The sequence below is a fragment of the Mobula hypostoma genome, chromosome 12 (genome assembly GCF_963921235.1).
Source record: "Mobula hypostoma chromosome 12, sMobHyp1.1, whole genome shotgun sequence".
Taxonomy (NCBI): domain Eukaryota; kingdom Metazoa; phylum Chordata; class Chondrichthyes; order Myliobatiformes; family Myliobatidae; genus Mobula; species Mobula hypostoma.
In genome coordinates this window covers 49,450,205-49,469,675 of record NC_086108.1, presented here as the reverse complement: position 1 = coordinate 49,469,675, position 19,471 = coordinate 49,450,205, and the positions used below count along the sequence as shown (strand labels likewise).

Here is a 19,471-nt window from a genome sequence, read left to right as displayed (position 1 = left end):
GTGGATGTTGTGTGGTTTGATTTTCAGAATGCCTTTGACAAGGTGCCACACATGAGGCTGCTGAACAAGATTGGTACTAGCATGGATAGAGCACTGGCTGATAGGCAGGAGAAGAGTGCGAATAAAGGGAGCCATTTTTGATTGGCTGCTGGTGACTAGTGGTGTTCCACAGGGGTCTATGTTGGGAACATTTTTCAAGTCAATGATCTGGACGACGGAATAGATGGCTTTGTGGCCAAGTTTGCAGAGAATATGAAGATAGGTGAAGGGGTGGCAGTGTTGAGGAAGCAGGGAGTATGCAGAAGGACTTAAACAGATTAGGAGAATGGGCAAAGATGTGGCAGAAGGAATACAGTGTCGGGAAGTGCATGGCCATGCACTCTGGTAAAACTAAAAGTGTAACTATTTTCTAAATGAAAAAAATATACAAAAATTTGAGGTGCAGAGAGGGTTAGGAGTCCTCATGCAGGATTCCCTAAAGGTTAACTTGCATCTTGGTGAGGAAGGCATATGCGATGCTATCACTCATTTTGAGCAGATGAGAATATCAAAACAGGGATGTAGTGCTGAGGCTTTATAGAACACTGGTGACGCCTCACTTGAGAGTATTGTGAGCAGTTTTAGGCCCCTTATCTAAGAAAGGATATGCTAACACTGAAGATGGTTCAAAGGAAGTTCATGAAAATGATTCCAGGAATGAATGGCTTATCGTATGAGGAGTGTTTGATGGCTCTGGGCCTGTATTCATTGGAATTTAGAAGAAAGGGGGCAGCGGGGAGATCTTACTGAAACTATCAAATGTTCAAAGACCAAGACAGAGTGGATAGGGAAAGGATGCTTCCTGTAATGAGAGTCTAGGATCAGAGGGCACAATCTCAGAATATCCATGTAGAACGGAGGAACATCCATGTAGAACGGAGATGAGAAGTAATTTCTTTAGCTGGAGGCACCTGTGGAGTTCTGGACACTAAGTTTATTTAAGGCAGAGGTTGATAGATTATAAGTCAGTGCATGAAAAGTTAATGCAGAGAATAGAGCTGAGAGGGAAATATATCAGCCATGATTAAATGGCAGAGAAAATTCAATGGACCAAATGGCCTAATTCTGCTCCTATTTTTTATGGTCTTATAAAAGGAATCTTGGAATTCAAACAATAATTCTCGTAACTAGAATAATCAAATATTATTCTGTTCCTCATCTGTTTATTATTCTGGTAGCCTTTTGAAACTTATATGGACACAAATCAGTAGAAAATGCTACTGAGCTTTTAAAGAAATTAAGTCTACCCAAGATAAAGTGCAGAAATACCTGATATTAATCCACACAGATATTTTGTTGGTATTGTTAATTTATTTCCTTCTTTCTCAATCTACCAAATTTACTGCAGGTTTTATTCTTTATTTTTCTCTGCCTATCTAAAACATTGTACTGGAAATTCTAACTTATTCTAGGAGTTAGCAAAGTGCGATCTCCAGATTACTGAAAATTTCATCATTTTTAAAAATTCAAACTTTTGGTGGGAATGGGGTGATAGAGTGGTTTGTGAGCAATGTCACTTTGGAAATTGAAAGCATATACAAATAAAGATGAAAATGGCTGGGTACAATCTCTGTAAGATTCTTTTGTGTAGGTTATTTTCCATTCATAGCTCAATTTAAGGTAAGTAATTCTATAAAATAACAATTTATTGTTGGGAAAACTTGGCAGATCGGGTAGCATCAGTGGAAAAAGATGTTAATGTTTCAGGTCTGTGACCTTTTATTAGGACAGAGGGAAATTAGCTGGTCTGAATGGCAGAGAATTGGGGAATAGTGGTACCTGGAAAGGCTGAAATAGTGTGGCAGTTAAAGAGCAATAGGTCAGAGTGTACAAATGCAAAAGGGGTATAAAAAGGCAAAAGGGGATGGCAGGCACAAATGACTAGCTCTAATGCAGATAAAGAGAGCTATCTAAAGTTGGAGAATTCATTGACAAACTGATTTTCAAGCATCTCTATTAAATGTTTTGCTCAAGTAGGCTACTTCCCTATACTTCGTGCTTTGAGGGCGAAATACAGAAATTATGAAAGAAAATAGAATTCATGTGTTGGGACAGTTCAGAAAGACTAATTGCTTACAAATACCAAAGCCCTCCATTGGTTGGCCTTGACCAAGCATGTTACATCCTAGCTAGTGCCCAGGCAGCAGGCTCCCCTCTCCAAACAGCTGATGACATTCAAAGGAACGGCAAACCCCACACAGTTTGGCACCCGCGGCATTGCAGGAGTTGCCAGTCAGCATTGAACTCAGTGCAGGACCTCCTCAGAGACTCCAGCTCCTCGGGGTTTACTCCTGAAGCCTTCTCTGTGAGTAGGTATAGCTGCAAGGCAGCGGTAGTTTCGGATCAGCTTTCCTCCTGCGAGGTGAGCTGCCAGCCATGGCTGACGAAATAGAGCATAGAGAATAGAGTATCTGCCCAAATAGAGTATACAATATACTGTATCAGAAGAAACTGCCTCTTTTACATTATTTGTTGCTTTGTTAATTTAAAAGTTCATTATATTATGAAACCACACATCATTGAGAAGTGACCATGAGAGTTGATAAGGGTAGGCAGGGGGAACATTGTCTACATGGACTTCAGTAAGACAGTCTGCTCTAGAAGGTAGAATCCATGGGACTGATGATAAGACAGCAAACTGGATACAAAATTAAGATGCAGAGAGTAGGAGTGGGGAATTTTTGATTAGAGACATAGAAACAGTAGTGTGCTGCAGTGATCAGTGTTGGGTCCTCTGTTGTTATATAATAATGATTTGGGAAAGGACATAGGAGGTAGGATTAGTAAGTCTGCAAATCACATCAAAATTGGTAGTAAGTGGACAGCAAAGAAGGTTATCTGAGATTACAAAAGCATCCAGTTCAACTGCATGGCTGATAGAACTCAACTCAGACGAAGGTAAAGTGATGCATTTTGGGAAGTTAAACCAGGCTAGAATATGCACTCAGTGGCCACTTTGTCAGGTACACCTACTCATTAACGCAATATCTCATCAGCCAATCATGAGGCAGCAATGCAAATCATAAAAGCATGCAGACATGGTCGAGAGGTTCACAACCATACACTCAGTGTCCACTTGATTGGGAACGGGAGGTAACTAATAAAATAGCTACAGTCTTCATAGTAAATGGCAGAACTCTGGGGGTGTTATTGAACAGCAGGATTCCCTGTCACTGCTTTCAAGAAAATGAAAGATGAAAAAAGCATATAGTCTGCTTGCCTTCATTGACATAGACACTGAGTACAGGAGTTGAGATGTCATGTTACAGTTGTACAAATTGTGCATTAGGTCTGACTAAAGAGATATTGTATAGCTTAGGACTGTTTTCCCTGGAAGGTAGAAGGCCACCAAGGGGAAAACCTTATTTATAAAGTAATGAGGGTCATAGATAGGGCAGATAGTCACAGATAATACCCCCCCCCACCTCAGGAATAAGACAGTCTAAAATTAGAGGGCAATGGTTTAAAGTGGGAAGAGAAAGATTTAAATGAGAACTGAAGGGCAAGTTTTTCCAAGTAAGAAACAAGCTGCCAGCGAAGTTGAGTAGAAGCAGGTACAATGACAGGAAAAGTTTGAAGATATATTGTCAAACCTGGCAATGGGATTAGCATAACAGACAGCCTGGTTAACAAGGATGAACTGGGGAAAAGGATCCATTGCCATGCTATAGAACTCCGATTCAGCGAAAGATAATTCCTTGCTAACTCCTGCTAGTATAACTCAGTCATAAGTTCCACTGCAGCATAAAAGTTAACACCAGGACACGTTAATAGTTTTGAATACCAAATGCAACTGTATGTCTTGATAGCAAAGTTATTTTTCAAAACAGACATTTGCAGTCTGATAACATCAAGTTTTAAAAACTAGGAGATCTCCCACAAGATCCATTTCAAACACAGTTTCACATAAAGCACTACATGCTTACGTTTTTAGAGAGAAATTACCCAATTGGGACTTATTTTTTCTAAAAATAGCTGTTTCAACTGTATTACCAAGTCTGATTAAAATTCTGTTCTTTTAATAGGTAGTCACAAAAAAAACCGGCTATTTTGTCACATTGACGTAAATAGAAAAAAAAACAATGGTGAATATACTATATCCTGAAGCAATTTTTCCAGTGATTGTCCTATCTCTCTGTTGTAAGTGGCATTTCTTCCTTTTCTCAGGATAACCAAGTAACTTGGAGTGAATTACAATTTAAAGTCATAATCAAACTTCGATGCTATAATCCCCTATCTTCCGAAAAGGAGTGAAGGAATAACTCAGCAATTGATGGTGAAATTAGTTGGCAGCCCTGCAGGATTGTTACCATTGGTGTATCTGTGCATTTTTGCCCTACTAGGAATGCAAAAAAGTGTAGAACTAACGTAAAATAGTATCGCCACAAAATGGAGGCAATAGTGTAATGCTGAGAATAGATCATAAGAGAAACTAATTCCAAGGTACCCACAAATGAAGGTTTTTTCAGCAGTGTTTATTATGGTAAAATTGTAGCTTTTCAGTAGGCACAAACTAAACAATGTCCTATAAAGGAACTATATTTTTTGTGTCACAGAATAGGATTCAGCCTCGATCCATTTTGAAATCTGAATCCTGGAAAGTATCAGCCAATACTAGAAGAAATAGCATCTGTTAAAGTCAACTGCTCTTAACATTACTGGGAATCAATTTGAATCATTCACTCTCTCAAATTTCTTATGGTCAGTTCATAAGATCAAAACTAGCTATTCTGCTTGTGCTGTACCAATAACTTAAAAAAAAATATACCTTGTAGGCAACTGTCAAAACACCTTAACAGAATAGGATGATCAATATGCAAGGCTTCCAATAAAACCTACCCAGTTCTGCCAACAGCTTATTGATGGTATTCAGTACACCCTGCACAGCCTTTTTGGCCTTTCTTGCCTGCTCATCAGCTATTTTTGCAGCTTGAGAAGCCTAGAAGAAAGAGTTTGAGGATATTTATCATGTGTATGCACTGTGAGGTCAAAAATAGTATTGACACTGAATTGTCAAAAACTTGGAAGACCCTTACCATATCAGCCATCATCATATCTTGGTCTGCTTCATTTCTTTTTCCAGCAAGCACATCTTCTGCACCTTTCAGATTTTTCATCATTTTTTCTACTTCATCTTCCAAATTTCTGGCATCATTAAACGTGCCATCTGCATCTTGTTTTGTCTGAGCAGCACTCTGCAAACAAAAGCATTGATCAAGATCTTTCATTTCAAGTCCAAGCCTAAAAATGTTTTTGCGTCAAAGTGGGAAACCACCATTTTAAAAATGAAAACAGCGTTGGTGTTAGCATAACAGTGGCATTATTATTCTTAATTTGCATGCGTAACTTTATGACTTTCATCAGGCTGTGCTAATAACAATGTGAGGCATGTAGAATATTGTCCACTTGTGGCAATGCAGAGATCGTTCTTAAACTGTAAGATATCAAAAGTGCTAATCCTGCAGAACAATCTTAAGGGTGCACATCTTTCCAAACTGATCACAATTCAAGTTTGAAAAAAATCCATATTATTACACATTAAATATAGCCCAAGCTTCCAGGCAATCATCCTCATACACTCAGTGGCCACTTTACTAGGTACAGCTACACAGCTACTCATTAATGCAAATATCTAATCCCAATCATGTGGCAGCAACGCCAAGTATAAAAGCATGTAGGCGTGGTCAAACAGTTCTGTTGCTTTTCAGACCAAAATCAGAAAGGGGAAGAAAAGTAATCTAAGTGACTTTGACTGTGGAATGATTCCTGGTGTCAGAGGGGTTGGTTTGAATATTTCAGAAACTGATGACCTCCTGGGATTTTCATGCACAATTGTCCCCTGAGTTTACAGAGAATTGATCACAAAATCACCAGACTGTCTTAAAATTCATCTGGTTCAAAAGTGCAAAAAGGGTGGAAACCGGCATTCCTGAACCAGTACACGACCCTAGACACAGGGTGGAAATGTGCATTCCTGAACCAGTACGCGACCCTAGACATAGGGTGGAAATGGGCATTCCTGAATCAGTACACGACCCTAGATACAGGGTGGAAACCAGCATTCCTGAATCAGTACGCGACCCTAAACATAGGGTGGAAACCTGCATTCCTGAACCAGTACACGACCCTAGACACAGGGTGGAAACCTGCATTCCTGAACCAGTACGCGACCCTAGACATAGGGTAGAAATGGGCATTCCTGAATCAGTACGTGACCCTAGACATAGGGTGGAAACCGGCATTCCTGAACCAGTACACGACCCTAGACATAGGGTGGAAATGGGCATTCCTGAATCAGTACATGACCCTAGACATTGGGTGGAAACCGGCATTCCTGAATCAGTACACGACCCTAGACACAGGGTGGAAATGTGCATTCCTGAACCAGTATGCGACCCTAGACATAGGGTGGAAATGGGCATTCCTGAATCAGTATGCGACCCTAGACATAGGGTGGAAATGGGCATTCCTGAATCAGTACATGACCCTAGACATTGGGTGGAAACCGGCATTCCTGAATCAGTACACGACCCTAGACACAGGGTGGAAATGTGCATTCCTGAACCAGTATGCGACCCTAGACATAGGGTGGAAATGGGCATTCCTGAATCAGTACACGACCCTAGACACAGGGTGGAAACCGGCATTCCTGAATCAGTACGCGATCCTAGACATAGGATGGAAATGGGCATTCCTAAACCAGTACACGACCCTAGACATAGGGTGGAAACCTGCATTCCTGAACCAGTACGCGACCCTAGACATAGGGTGGAAACCTGCATTCCTGAATCAGTACGCGACCCTAGACATAGGGTGGAAATGGGCATTCCTGAACCAGTACGCGATCCTAGACATAGGGTGGAAACCTGCATTCCTGAATCAGTATGCGACCCTAGACACAGGGTGAAAACCTGCATTCCTGAGTCAGTATGCGACCCTAGACACAGGGTGGAAATGTGCATTCCTGAACCAGTACGCGACCCTAAACACAGGGTGGAAATGGACATTCCTGTATCAGCACACGACCCTAGACATAGGGTGGAAACCGGCATTCCTGAACCAGTATGCGACCCTAGACACAGGGTGGAAATGTGCATTCCTGAACCAGTACGCGACCCTAAACACAGGGTGGAAATGGACATTCCTGTATCAGCACACGACCCTAGACATAGGGTGGAAACCTGCATTCCTGAAGCAGTATGCGACCCTAGACATAGGGTGGAAATGTGCATTCCTGAACCAGTACAAGACCCTAGACATAGGGTGGAAACCGGCATTCCTGAACCAGTATGTGACCCTAGACATAGGAGCAGAATTAGTCCAATTAGACCATCAAGTGATCATCATATAAACATCGATGAATATGTAGAATTTCGATTGGCTATACGGCAAAGTGCATTCAGGACATCACTGTGATCAAATCCATCACCATTTGGGCCAATCAGAAGCCACGAATGACAGTAGAGGTGCTGGGCGCTGCTGAAAGGACGGGATGCTGCTTTCAGTTCAGGGGATAAGAGGGCCCTCAGTTCAGCAAAAGCCGTGGTTTCCTGTGCTATCAGGAAGGCGAAACAGGACTATACACAGAAAATCACACTACACGTAGCAAATGTGGCAGACCACACTGCATGTCAATGACAGTGATGCCTCTCTTCCTGACAGTGATGCCTCTCTTCCTGATAGATGAATGTCTTCTACGCCCAGTTTGACACACGAAACGATGTGCCAGTGAGGAAGAGCCCTCTCCCAACCCCTGCTCCAAAGGAGAGGCACTCTCTTTGGTCACAGCTGATGTGAGGAGAGGAAATCCTAGTCAGGGTTAACCCACACAAAGCTGTGGGTGCTAACAGTACACCTAGCCTGCTGCTGAGAGACTCTGCTGCCCAGCTAGCATTCTCACAGATATCTTTGACATCTCTCTGAAGCAGTCCATTGTCCCTGTAGGCTTCAAGGCTGCTACCCAGTGCTCAACGGGCCGATTGTAACCTGCCTTAACGTTACCATCTAATGGTGCCGACCTCAATAATAATGAAGAGTTTTGAATATCTGGTCATGAACTACATTAAATCCTGTCTTCCCATTACACTTGCATATACCCAAGTTGGCCCACCAATGATACAATGGCCTCTGCCCTCTACTCAATCCCAACTCCACCTGGAGAATGGTGACTATGTCAGAATGCTGTTTATTGACCTCAGTCTGACGTTGAATATGATCATTCCTCAGAAGCTGGAGGGTAAACTATCCTTGCTGCGTCTCAACACCTCCCTCGGTAACTGGATCTTGGACTTTTTGATAGAGAGACGTCAGACAGTCTGCGCTGGTAGCAACATCTTAAGCTCCATCATGCTGAGCAGTGGCAGATGCCATCCCCACCCCTGGGGCTGTTTGCTTGGCCAGCTGCTGTTCACAATGCTGATGCATGACTGACCTGATAGATCGAGCTCTAACCCCATCATTAAGTTTGCTGATGAGATAGCAGTAGTTGGCTTAATACTGAGTCAGCATATAGAGAGGAGATAGAGTGGCTTGTGGACCAGTGCAAACACAACTACTCGAGTCTCACTGTGGATAGGATTGCGGACCAGGAAGGTGCGGGCTGACCACTCCCTATTGCACATCAATTGTTCCTCTGTGGATAGTCAGGGGCACCAAGTTTCTTAAAGTGCTTACTACCTGTTTAGTTAAAAAAAGCACTGCAGCACCTCCCCTTCCTGAGAAGATTAAGGTAAGCAAGGCTCCTCACTCCTATTCTAACTGGAGACCCATCCAGTGTCCTGACCAGTCATATCACTGTTTGGTATGGAATTGCAAAACGTTTGACCAGAAGACTCTGCAACAGATTCTGAAGATTTACTGAGAGAATAATAACGGTCTCTCCACACCCATTCAGAACATATACCAGAAGTACTGTGTTCACAGAACCATCAGCATTGTCGAAGAATCCATCCGTTTCACAATCTCCTTGACCTCCTACCATCAGACAGACGGTACCACAGTACAAGTACAAGGATCATTAAGCTGGATAACAACAACTTCTCCCAGACTGCAAGAGTTCTGAACACCCTGAGACCAACCAGTACAAATTACATACGACAGCTTCCAATAGCAGTATGCTGTTGTATATTTCACAATATAGGTGTCCCCCGCTTTTTGAACGTTCGCTTTATGAAACCTCACTGTTACGAAAGACCTACATTAGTACCGTTTTTGCTTTCAGAAGGTGTTTTCACTGTTACGAAAAAAATTCAGCGTGCGAAAAAAATTAGTGCGCGCTCCGAGCAGCCGCTCTTTCCGGATTCGGAATGGCATTCTCGCCAGCATTGCTTTAACACGAGCCTGCGAGCAGTCCTTTGCAAGATGAGTTCTATGGTGTCGGAAAAGCCTGAAAGAGCTCGTAAGGGTGTTACACTTAGCATGAAACTAGACATAATTAAGCATTTCGATCGTGGTGAACGAAGCAAGGACAAAGTGAGTTTGGCTTGTGGAAGCTGACGAAGATGATGTTGAAGAGGTTTTGGCATCCCATGACCAAGAACTGATAGATGAAGAGCTGATGCAATTGGAAGAGGAAAGGATAACAATCGAAACCGAATGAGTAATGATAAAGTACGATTTTAATTTTGAAAGGGTACGTAGGTTTAGGGGATATTTGCAAGATTCTTTGAGTCCTTACAAAGAACTGTATGATAGAAAAATGCGCGAGGCTCAGCAGTCAAGCAAGTCTTCCACATCAGCCACAGCAGACGACGAACCTCGACCTTCGACATCGAGGCAGGCAGTCATAGGAGAAGATGACCTGCCTGGTCTAATGGAAACAGATGACGAGATGACACCCCAGTGTCCCACCACCCCAACACCTAGGCCGCGGACAGATACTGTACCGATTCGCGGAGAATGCAGCAGTAGCTGGGAGGCACACAGCACATCTTTAAGAAAAAAGCCGAAATAAACACGCTAATTAGGTGCCGCCCCACACGTAATTGTCGGCCCAGATCAGAGGCGATGCAATCGGAAATCGGCACTGATCTGGGCCGACAACTACGTGTCGGGCAGCACGTAATTAATTAGCATGTTTATTTCAGCTTTTTTCTTAAAGATGTGCTGTGTGCCTCCCGGCTACCGATGCACCCTTGCGTGCTTTGCGGCAATGTATCGGTTGGTGGCCCGGAGGGCGGGGGCCACTGCACTACCCAACCTGCGACGACTCAGTCTAACACACCATCATCAGTGTGCTCTGCGCTGTCCCGATTCCGGTAAGTGATACTACACTGTACATACATTATTTCTACTTTATATTGGCTGTGTATTTTTACGTGTTATTTGGTATTTGGCAGCTTCATAGCTTAAAGCTTACTGGAGAGCACTTGCACCGTGCTTTTGCTAACAGCGCTTGTGTGAGATTTCCTGCTGATGGCGCTTGTGCGAGATTTTCGCTATGGAGAACAGTGCAGTAATGATTGTGGAAAAGTATTTCTACTTTATTTAGGCTGTGTATTTATCATATCATTCCTGCTTTTACTATATGTTACTGTTATTTTGTTTTATATGTTATTTGGCATGATTTGGCAGGTTATTTTTGGGTCTGTGAACGCTCACAAAATTTTCCCATATAAAGAAATGGTAACTGCTTCTTCCCTTTACGACATTTTGGCTTACAAACCATTTCATAGGAACGCTCTACCTTTGGATGGCAGGGGAAACCTGTATGTCACAAATACATTTTATGTCAACTTTTACATTACAGAATACGTCTATTATTGTGTTAATACTATTTATGTACTGTATGTGAAGTATGTACTGTGTTTTGCACTTTGGACCCTGAGAAACACTGTTTCATTTAGCTGTATACATCTGTACAGTTGAATGCAAATAAACTTGAACTTGAGTCTACTCCGCCATTCAATCATGGCTAATTTATTAACCCTCTCAACCCCATTCTCTTGCCTTCTCCTCATAATCTTTGACGCCTTATTAATCAAAAGGCATTGAATTCGACAGATTCACCACTCTCCGACTAAAGAAATTCCTCTTCGTCTCTGTTCTAAGGGGACATCCTTCTATACTGAGGCTGTGCCCTCTGGCCCTAAAGTCCCCCACTATCGAAAACATCTTCTCAGTGGCCACTCTGACTAGGCCTTTCAATATTTGATAGATTTCAATGAGATTCCACCCTCCCCCCCGACTCATTCTTCTAAACCTCAGCAAGTACAGGTCCAGAGCCATCAAATGTTCCTCATACATTAACCTTTTCATTCCTGGGATCATTCTCATTAACCTCCTCTGGATTCTCTCCAACACTGGCACACCCTTTCTTAGATAGCAATTTAATAATACTAATTAATAAATACATTTCAAAGAAATAGCATGCAATAGACAGAGCTACTCAATCCCATGATCCCAGCTTGAACAATTTCAGTTGCAAATGGCATTGAAATGTTAAACTAATCAGGAGTCTAACCTTCACAAACATTCTTATTTCAGAGCATAGTGCAGAGTTCAGCCTACAGGGGTGTTGCAATTACTTTCCATTAGTAATATTCAGTTGGTAATTAAGTCCTACATCCCTCTTCATTCCACAGTCACAAAAGCCTGACTTCAATCAGTTCAAGTCGTGCTACATGGCCTCAAAAAGAACTTGAATGCACTGGGTACTGTAACGAGGGGTGATTGATAAGTTCGTGGCCTAAGGTAGAAGGAATCAATTTTAGAAAACTTAGCACATTTATTTTTCAACATAGTCCCCTCCTACATTTACACACTTAGTCCAGCGGCTGTGGAGCATACGGATCTTGGACCTCCAGAAAGTGTCCACAGCAGGGGTGATTGATAAGTTCGTGGCCTGGGGTAGAAGGAGATGAGTTATACAGCTCTCGTTACATGCACGTGCAGTTCAACTCTTTGAGTGATTATGCAGAAAGTTTGAAGTTAATAACTCAAACACGAGGAAATCTACAGATGCTGGAATTTCAAGCAACACACGTCAAAGTTGCAGGCCAGGCAGCATCTCTAGGAAGAGGTACAATTGACGTTTCTGGCCGAGACCCTTCGTCAGGACTAACTGAAAGAAGAGCTAGTAAGAGATTTGAAAGTGGGAGGGGGAGGAGGAGATCCAAAATGATAAGAGAAGACAGGAGGGGGAGGGATGGAGCCAAGAGCTGGACAGTTGATTGGCAAAAGGGATATGAGAGGATCATGGGACAGGAGGCCTAGGGAGAAAGAAAAGGGGGAGGGGGGAAAAAAACCAGAGGATGGGCAAGGGGTATAGTGAGGGGGACAGTGGGAGAAAAAGGAGAGAGAGAAAAAGAATGTGTTTATATAAATAAATAACGGATGGGATACGAGGGGGAGGTGGGGCATTAGCTGAAATTTGAGAAGTCAATGTTCATGTCATCAGGTTGGAGGCTACCCAGACAGAATATAAGGTGTTGTTCCTCCAACCTGAGTGTGGCTTCATCTTTACAGTAGAGGAGGCCGTGGATAGACATGTCAGAATGGGAATGGGACACGGAATTAAAATGTGTGGCCACTGGAAGATCCTGCTTTCTCTGGCAGTCAGAGCGTTAATAACTCATCTCCTTCTGCGTTAGGCCACGAACTTATCAATCACCCCTCGTATGTGCTCTGACAATATTCCAGTTACACAGCTGAAAATGTGCTCGATCTGAACAATTCTAGCTCAGACACTACTACCTTGGTCCTTTTCAAAACTTGGACAAATCCTATTTGGACAATAATTAGTTTGAGGGGCATAGGACCAAACACAGCACCTATAGTAGGGTATGAGAAAGTGATGCCTGCTAGTCGATGGTTAGAGTGACATAGCCCCTTTGGTTCACTGTATCCATGTTCATTTTATCAAATTTCTGTACATTTCTCCCCCTCCCCCACCCACTCTTAGTGAAAACTACTCTCCTCAGCAGAAGTCAGTAAGCAGATTTAAATTACGGAGAGGAGATTTAAAGGGAGTTTGAGGGTAATTTTTCCTCCAGTCAGAGGGTGGTTGAAATCTGAAGTGTGTGTATGTGGGTGGTGGTGGGGGGGGGGGGAGAGATGAAGACAGGAGCTCTCACAGCTTTTAACTAGTATTAAGATGAACGTGGCATAGACGATTTTGGGACAAGTGCTGGGAAATGGATTTAGTACAGAAGTTTGATCATCAGCATGGATACAAAAGGGGCAGCTTCTCTGTTTTATGACACTCTAACCATCAACTCACAAGCAACACTTTCTCTTACCCTATTATAGATGTTCTGTTTGGTTTAGATCTAAAATACCTGCCTCCACACCTTAGCTCAAAGAGGCCAAAATAGAAAAAAAGAAAGTTCATTTCCAGAGGTAATGAGTGATTGATGTTATTTTCAATGCAGTACGATGGGAAAACTTCACACATTAAATTTGTAGCCAGACAAGCCATGCATCACCCACTCAAATAACAAAATCCATGGAAGCCCTGGGGGAACAAAGAGGCACTAAAATTTACCGTTACTGATGGAATACCATGAGAAAGCTTATTCATTACGTTTTTTCACAAAACAAAACAAGCATTTTACCTGTTGCAAGTTAGTTGCAATTTGCTCTGCATTTTCAGCCTTTTTTTTGGCTTCATTGGCATCCATTCTTGCATTCCCCAATGCATCCTCTGCCTGTTTTGTCTTTGCATTAGCATCATCAATGGTCTTCCTGATGGAAGGTATCTTTTTCAAAGCTTCTTCAGCTGCTGTCTTGTTATCATTCACTCTCTTGTCAAAATCTGTGGGAAACAAAATTAAGATGGTAAGACCTTGGAGCAGAATTAGGCCAATCAGCTCATTGAGTTCGCTCCATCATTAGACCATGTGTGATTTATTTTCCCTCTGAACCACATTCTTCTGTCTTCTCTCCATAACCTTTGATGCCCTTACTAATTAAGTCCCTATTAACCTCTACTTTAAACATACCTAGTGACTTGGCCTGCAGTTGTCTGTGGCAAGAATGCTGCAGATTCACCACTCTGGTTAAAGAGATTCTTCCTCATCTCTGTTCTAAAGGGATGTCCATCTATTCGGAGGCTGTCCATCTATTCTGGTCCTACACTCACCCACTCTATCTAGGCCTACCTGGCATGTGAAGCAGCAGGTCTACATGCTGCATCACTGTGCCAACCTACAGACCTATGTATCCGTGGGGAAAGAGATACTTGAAAGGGTTTGTTGACCAGATAATTTGAGGTAGCTTACTCCTACTATCATTCACTCCTGAGTGCTCCCAACACATTCAACGACATTCTCAATAACATGCAGAATGCTCCTTCTCGAAGCTGATATGGGGCAGACATTCCTAGAAGTTAGAAGGAATGCTGCATTTTGAGGAGACTTCAAATCTCTCTGAGCACAGAAAAGAGTACATGCTTTCAGAGGTTCCATACTGGACAAGCGAATGACATGGCCTACCAATGGAACTGGCCCAGTATACTTAATGCTAGTGCCATTGAAAATATTGAGGCATTGGTATATTATTCTTCCTGTAGATTTGTAAGATTTTGTGGTGGATATTACCTACACTAGGCCCTGAGAAGATTACCTTATAAGCCGATGGAAAAGAGGAATTGCTCCTGCCTACTAAGCAGCAATCTGAGCCTGATTTGTCCTTAGCCTTTTACATTCTCTTCCTTAAGCAACCAAAGGTTGCTCTGGTGCATTTAAAGGGAATGGCAAATTTCATCAATGGCTGCCTTTGCTAAGAGGTGTCTCTACACAGGTGTGCCTTTTGCAGTATGTTCAAAAATGAAATCCTCCTCTGCTCAGAGGCGAACCAAGCTGGAGAAGAAGAACTTCCTTTCTATGACCATGGAGCACACAGACCATTTGCTGGTACAGCTGAAAGTCTCTTTACGTGCAAGTATCTTCTGGTTGCTACCATCCATTTCTCCCAATGAATGCTATCACGATGCATCTCTATATTTGCTAGCCAATCCTATAAATATGTACCTGCATTCACCTCGGCCATGCACCTTTGCATTGTGGACATAGAAGAGACCTGTAAGGCCATGTGTAGTGATAACAGTTCGTTGATAGGGCAAAACTGCAGTCAACAAGATGAGCTGTGGCATAAAAGACAGACAAAATCGACAAGGATGAATACAGAACAGGTGTTGTACTTGAATGTGCACAGTATACAGAATAAAGTAGATGAACTTGCAGCACAGTTGCAGATCAGCAGGCATGATGTTGTAGGCATCACTGAATCATGGCTAAAAGAAGATTATAGCTAGGAGCTTAATGTCCAAGGACAGGCAGGAAAACAGAGGGGGTGGCATTGATCTGTTGGTTAAAACGGATTTAAATTATTAGAAAGAGGTGACATAGAGTCGGAAGGTGTTGAATCATTGTGGATAGAACTAAGGAACTGCAAGGGTAAAAAAAAGACTCTGATGGGAGTTATATACCAACCCCCAAACAGTAGTAAGGATGTGGCCTACAAATTACAACGGAAGATAGAAAATGCATGCCAAAAGGGCAATGTTACAACTTTCATGGGGGATGTCAATATGCAAATATATTGGGGATATCAGATTGGTGCTGGATTCCAGGAGGGAGGATTTCTAGAGTACCCACGAGATGGTTTTAGAGCAGTTCTGGTTCAGCCGACTAGGGGATCAGCTATTCTGGATTGGGTGTTGTGCAATGAACCAGAAATGATTAGAGAGCTTAAGGTAAAAGAAACTTTACGGGAAGGTGATCATGTGATCAAATTCACCCTGAAATTTGAGAAGGAGAAGCTAAAGTCAGATGTATCAGTATTCCAATGGAGTGAAGGGAATTACAGGGGCATGAAAAAGGAGTTGGCTAAAATTGATTGGAAAGGAACAATGGCAGGCAAATATGATGGCAGAGCAATGACTAGAATTTCTGAAAGCAATTTGGAAGGCACAGGATATATACATCCCAAAGAGGCAGAAGAATTCTTAAGGTAAGATGAAACAACCATGGCTTGCAGGGGAAGTCAAAGCCAACATAAAGGCCAAAGACAGGGCATATAATAGAGCAAAACTTAGTGAGAAATTAGAGAATTGAGAAGCTTTTAAAAACTAACAGAAGGCAACTAAAAAGTCATTAAGACAGTACAGATAGAATATGAAAGTAAGCTAGCCAATAATAGAAAAGAGGTTACCAAAAGTTTTTTCAGATATATAAATTGTAAAAGAGAGGTGAGACTGGATATCAGACCACTGGAAAACGATACTGGAGAGGTAGTAATGGGGGACAAGGAAATGGAGGATGAACTGAATAAGTACTTTGTATCAGTCTTCACTGTGGAAGACACTAACAGTATGGTGGAAGTTCCAGGTGTCAGGGGTCATTAAGTGTGTGAAGTTACCATTACCAAACTGAAAGGTCTGAAGGTAGATAAGTCACCTGAACCAGAGTTCTGAAAGAGATGGCAGAAAAGTTTGTGGAGGCATTAGTAATGATCTTTCAAGAATCAAAGGAGGTTCACAAAATTGATTCCAGGATTAAATGGCTTATCAAATGAAGACTGTTTGATGGCTCTGGGCCTGTATTCATTGGAATTCAGAAGAATGAAGGGTGACCTCATTGAAACCTACCAAATGGTGAAAGGCCTTGATAGAGTGGATGTGAAGAGGATGTTTCTTGTGATGGGAGTGTCTAAGACCAGAGGATACAGCCATAGAATAGAGGGGGATCCTTTTAGAATGAAGATGAAGAATTTCTTTAGCCAGATAGTAGTGAATCCATGGAATCCATTGACACAGCAGCATGGAGGCTAAGTCTTTATGTATATTTAAAGCAGATTCTTGATTGGTGAGGGCATGAAGGGATATTGGGAGAAGGTAGGATATTGGAGCAGAGAGGAATAATGGATCAGCCATGATGAAATAGCAGAGCAGACTCCATGGGCAAAGTGGTTTAATTCTGCTCCTATATCTTATGGTCTTATGAGTATCAGCAGAGACAGGAGCCGAAGGAGGAGGAGTGTAGGAGGAAGTAGTAACAAAATGGCAGACGAACTTATCAAGCATTTTGCGTCAGTCTTCACTGTGGAAGACAATAGCAGTATTGTGGCAGTTCCAGGTGTCATGGGGGGCATGAAGTGTGTGAAGTTACCATAACTAGAGAGAAGGTTCTTGGAAAACTGAAAGGTCTGAAGATAGATAAGTCACCTGGACCAGATGACGTACACCTCAGGGTTCTGAAAGAGGTGGCTGAAGAGATCGTGGAAGACCAGAAAATTGCAAATGTCACTCCACTCTTCAAGAAGGGAGAGAGGTTGAAGAAAGGAAACTATAGGCTGGTTAGTCAGACCGCAGTAGGTGGGAAGTTGATGGAGTCGATCGTTAAGGATGAGATCTGCACTTTGGTCGAAGAAATGAAAAGGTTGACTTTTTTTTTTAAATGGAGAAATACAAAAAATTTAAAAATACAAAGAAGCTGAGGGACTTGGAAGTCGTCATACAGGATTCCCTAAAAGTTAATTTGCAGGTTGAGTTTGTGGTGAGGAAGGCAAATGTGATGTTAGCATTCATTTTAAGAGGACGAATGTAATGTTGAGATTTTATAAAGCACTGGTTGAGACCTCACTTGGAGAATTGTAAGCAGTTTTGGGCCCCTTACCTTAGAACTGGAGAGGGTTCAAAGCAGGTTCACGAAAATGATTCCAGGATTGAATGGCTTGTCATATGATGAGTTTGATGGCCCTGGGTCTGTGTTCATTGGAATGAGGGGTGACCTTATTGAAACTTATCGAAAGGTGAATGGCCTTGATAGAGTGGATGTGAAGGGGATGTTTCCTATGGTGGGAGAGACTAAGACTAGAGGACATAATGGAGATGAGGAGGAATTTCTTTAGCTAGAGGTAGTGAAATCTGTGGAATTCTTTGTCACAGGTAGCACTGGAGGTCAAGTCTTTGTGTACATTTAAGGCAGAGGTTGACAGATGCTTGATTGGTCAGGGCATGAAGGGATATGGGGAGAAGGCCGGACATTGGGGCTGAGAGGAAAATTGAATCAGCCATGTTGAAATGGCAGAGCAAACTTGATGGGCCAAGTGGCCTGGTTCTGCTTCTATGTCTTACGGAACAAAGGTTATGGTAGTAGGAGGACCAGATCGGCTTACTAAGCCTGACACTGCAAAGCACCAGCTTACCTACTGATCCTGGTGCTAATTCAGCACCATTCAAGCAGGCCGTTCATCATCAGTTTAAAGGGCAAATGGAGAAGGGAGATGAATCATGCACTTTTCTGTCCACAACTTTAAAAGGTTATGGCTAGGCATTTACCCTATGAAGGCATCATACACAAGCAGATTAGAGTAAGTCAGAAGCAAAGGACAGCTCATTAGAATGAATCTTCAGCAATGAATAACTTTTTGAAGAAGAGAGACTTCGCAAATTGTTACAGAGAGGTCCAGTAATGCTGTGAACCTAACTGATCATAACCAATTTTATGCAATCTTGCTGAAACTTCCTTTGAAAATGGAGATGAAGGTTTTCAATGGGGTTAGCATACAAGGTCAATTGGAGCTGAGAAGTAGAACAGTTACATTCACCTCTCATTAATGATTATACATAGTTAGTGGTGTGGATGCAGGTTGGCACTTCTGCACTCATTTAGCTGGGAATGATGCCTGTGAAGCAGCCTCCAAGATAAATTGTGATTAAATCAAACTAGCCCTGACATCATAATCCGAGTGTGAATCCTTCAATGCCACCTGTATCATCAACCTTCTCATCTCCAGAAGAGCTTCAGATAGAGGGTGCACCGTCCTGCTGTCTAGGCTGTGCTTGAGGCATCAGATGACAAGGGCTTGAAACTCATTCTGGTGACTGCTAGAGGGTGTGATGCAAAGTGCATCTTAATTGCCTTATCCATTCATCACCTGATGGTTGCGTGATTTTCATCCTGTGGTATTAAATTTGCACTCACTGGAACTTCTCTGGAGAACAAATCAAGGAGAGGCAATGTGGATTGCTCAAGATCAAAAGAGTCATGGGCATTCCCCAGAGTAACACCATCTTTGTTTCCATGAGCAGACTAGTACAATCATAGGTCCATAGCTCCAAGGTCACAGATCTCAGTCTCCATCGATTCAGAAAACTTGCATCCGAAGTGCCTGATCCACCTTTTAGTCCAGCATGATACTCTGTGCTAAAGTGTTACACAAAACAAGTTCAAGGCAATTGAACCTTTCATTTTCTCAGAATATGCCAAGCTTTTTCACTCTTAATGAAGTCTTTTTGAAGTTAAATCATTATTGCTTTGTAACTAATGAGACAGAAGCATATAACAAAGTTTCTTGAATATGGTATTGCTGAAGGAGAAGTGGTGGGAAGACCCATTCCTCTTCAATTTGTGACATGCTGCCTTTTTACATCCACAGATAAATGACTGATTTTGCGTCCCACTCCAAGTTGCCGCTTCGAATAATGCAA

General features: G+C 42.3%; 1 protein-coding gene across 1 annotated transcript in view; it reads right to left on the bottom strand.

The window, feature by feature from the left end:
• The window catches only part of lamc1 (laminin, gamma 1), a 273,781-nt gene that overhangs the window by 3,863 nt on the left and 250,447 nt on the right, over positions 1-19,471 (bottom strand). The window contains exons 25-27 of the mRNA XM_063064045.1: positions 13,593-13,792; positions 5,076-5,234; positions 4,879-4,978 (exon numbers count right to left, since the gene is read on the bottom strand). Coding sequence (XP_062920115.1) covers positions 4,879-4,978; positions 5,076-5,234; positions 13,593-13,792 — 459 coding nt within the window. The remainder of the gene's footprint in view (positions 1-4,878; positions 4,979-5,075; positions 5,235-13,592; positions 13,793-19,471) is intronic.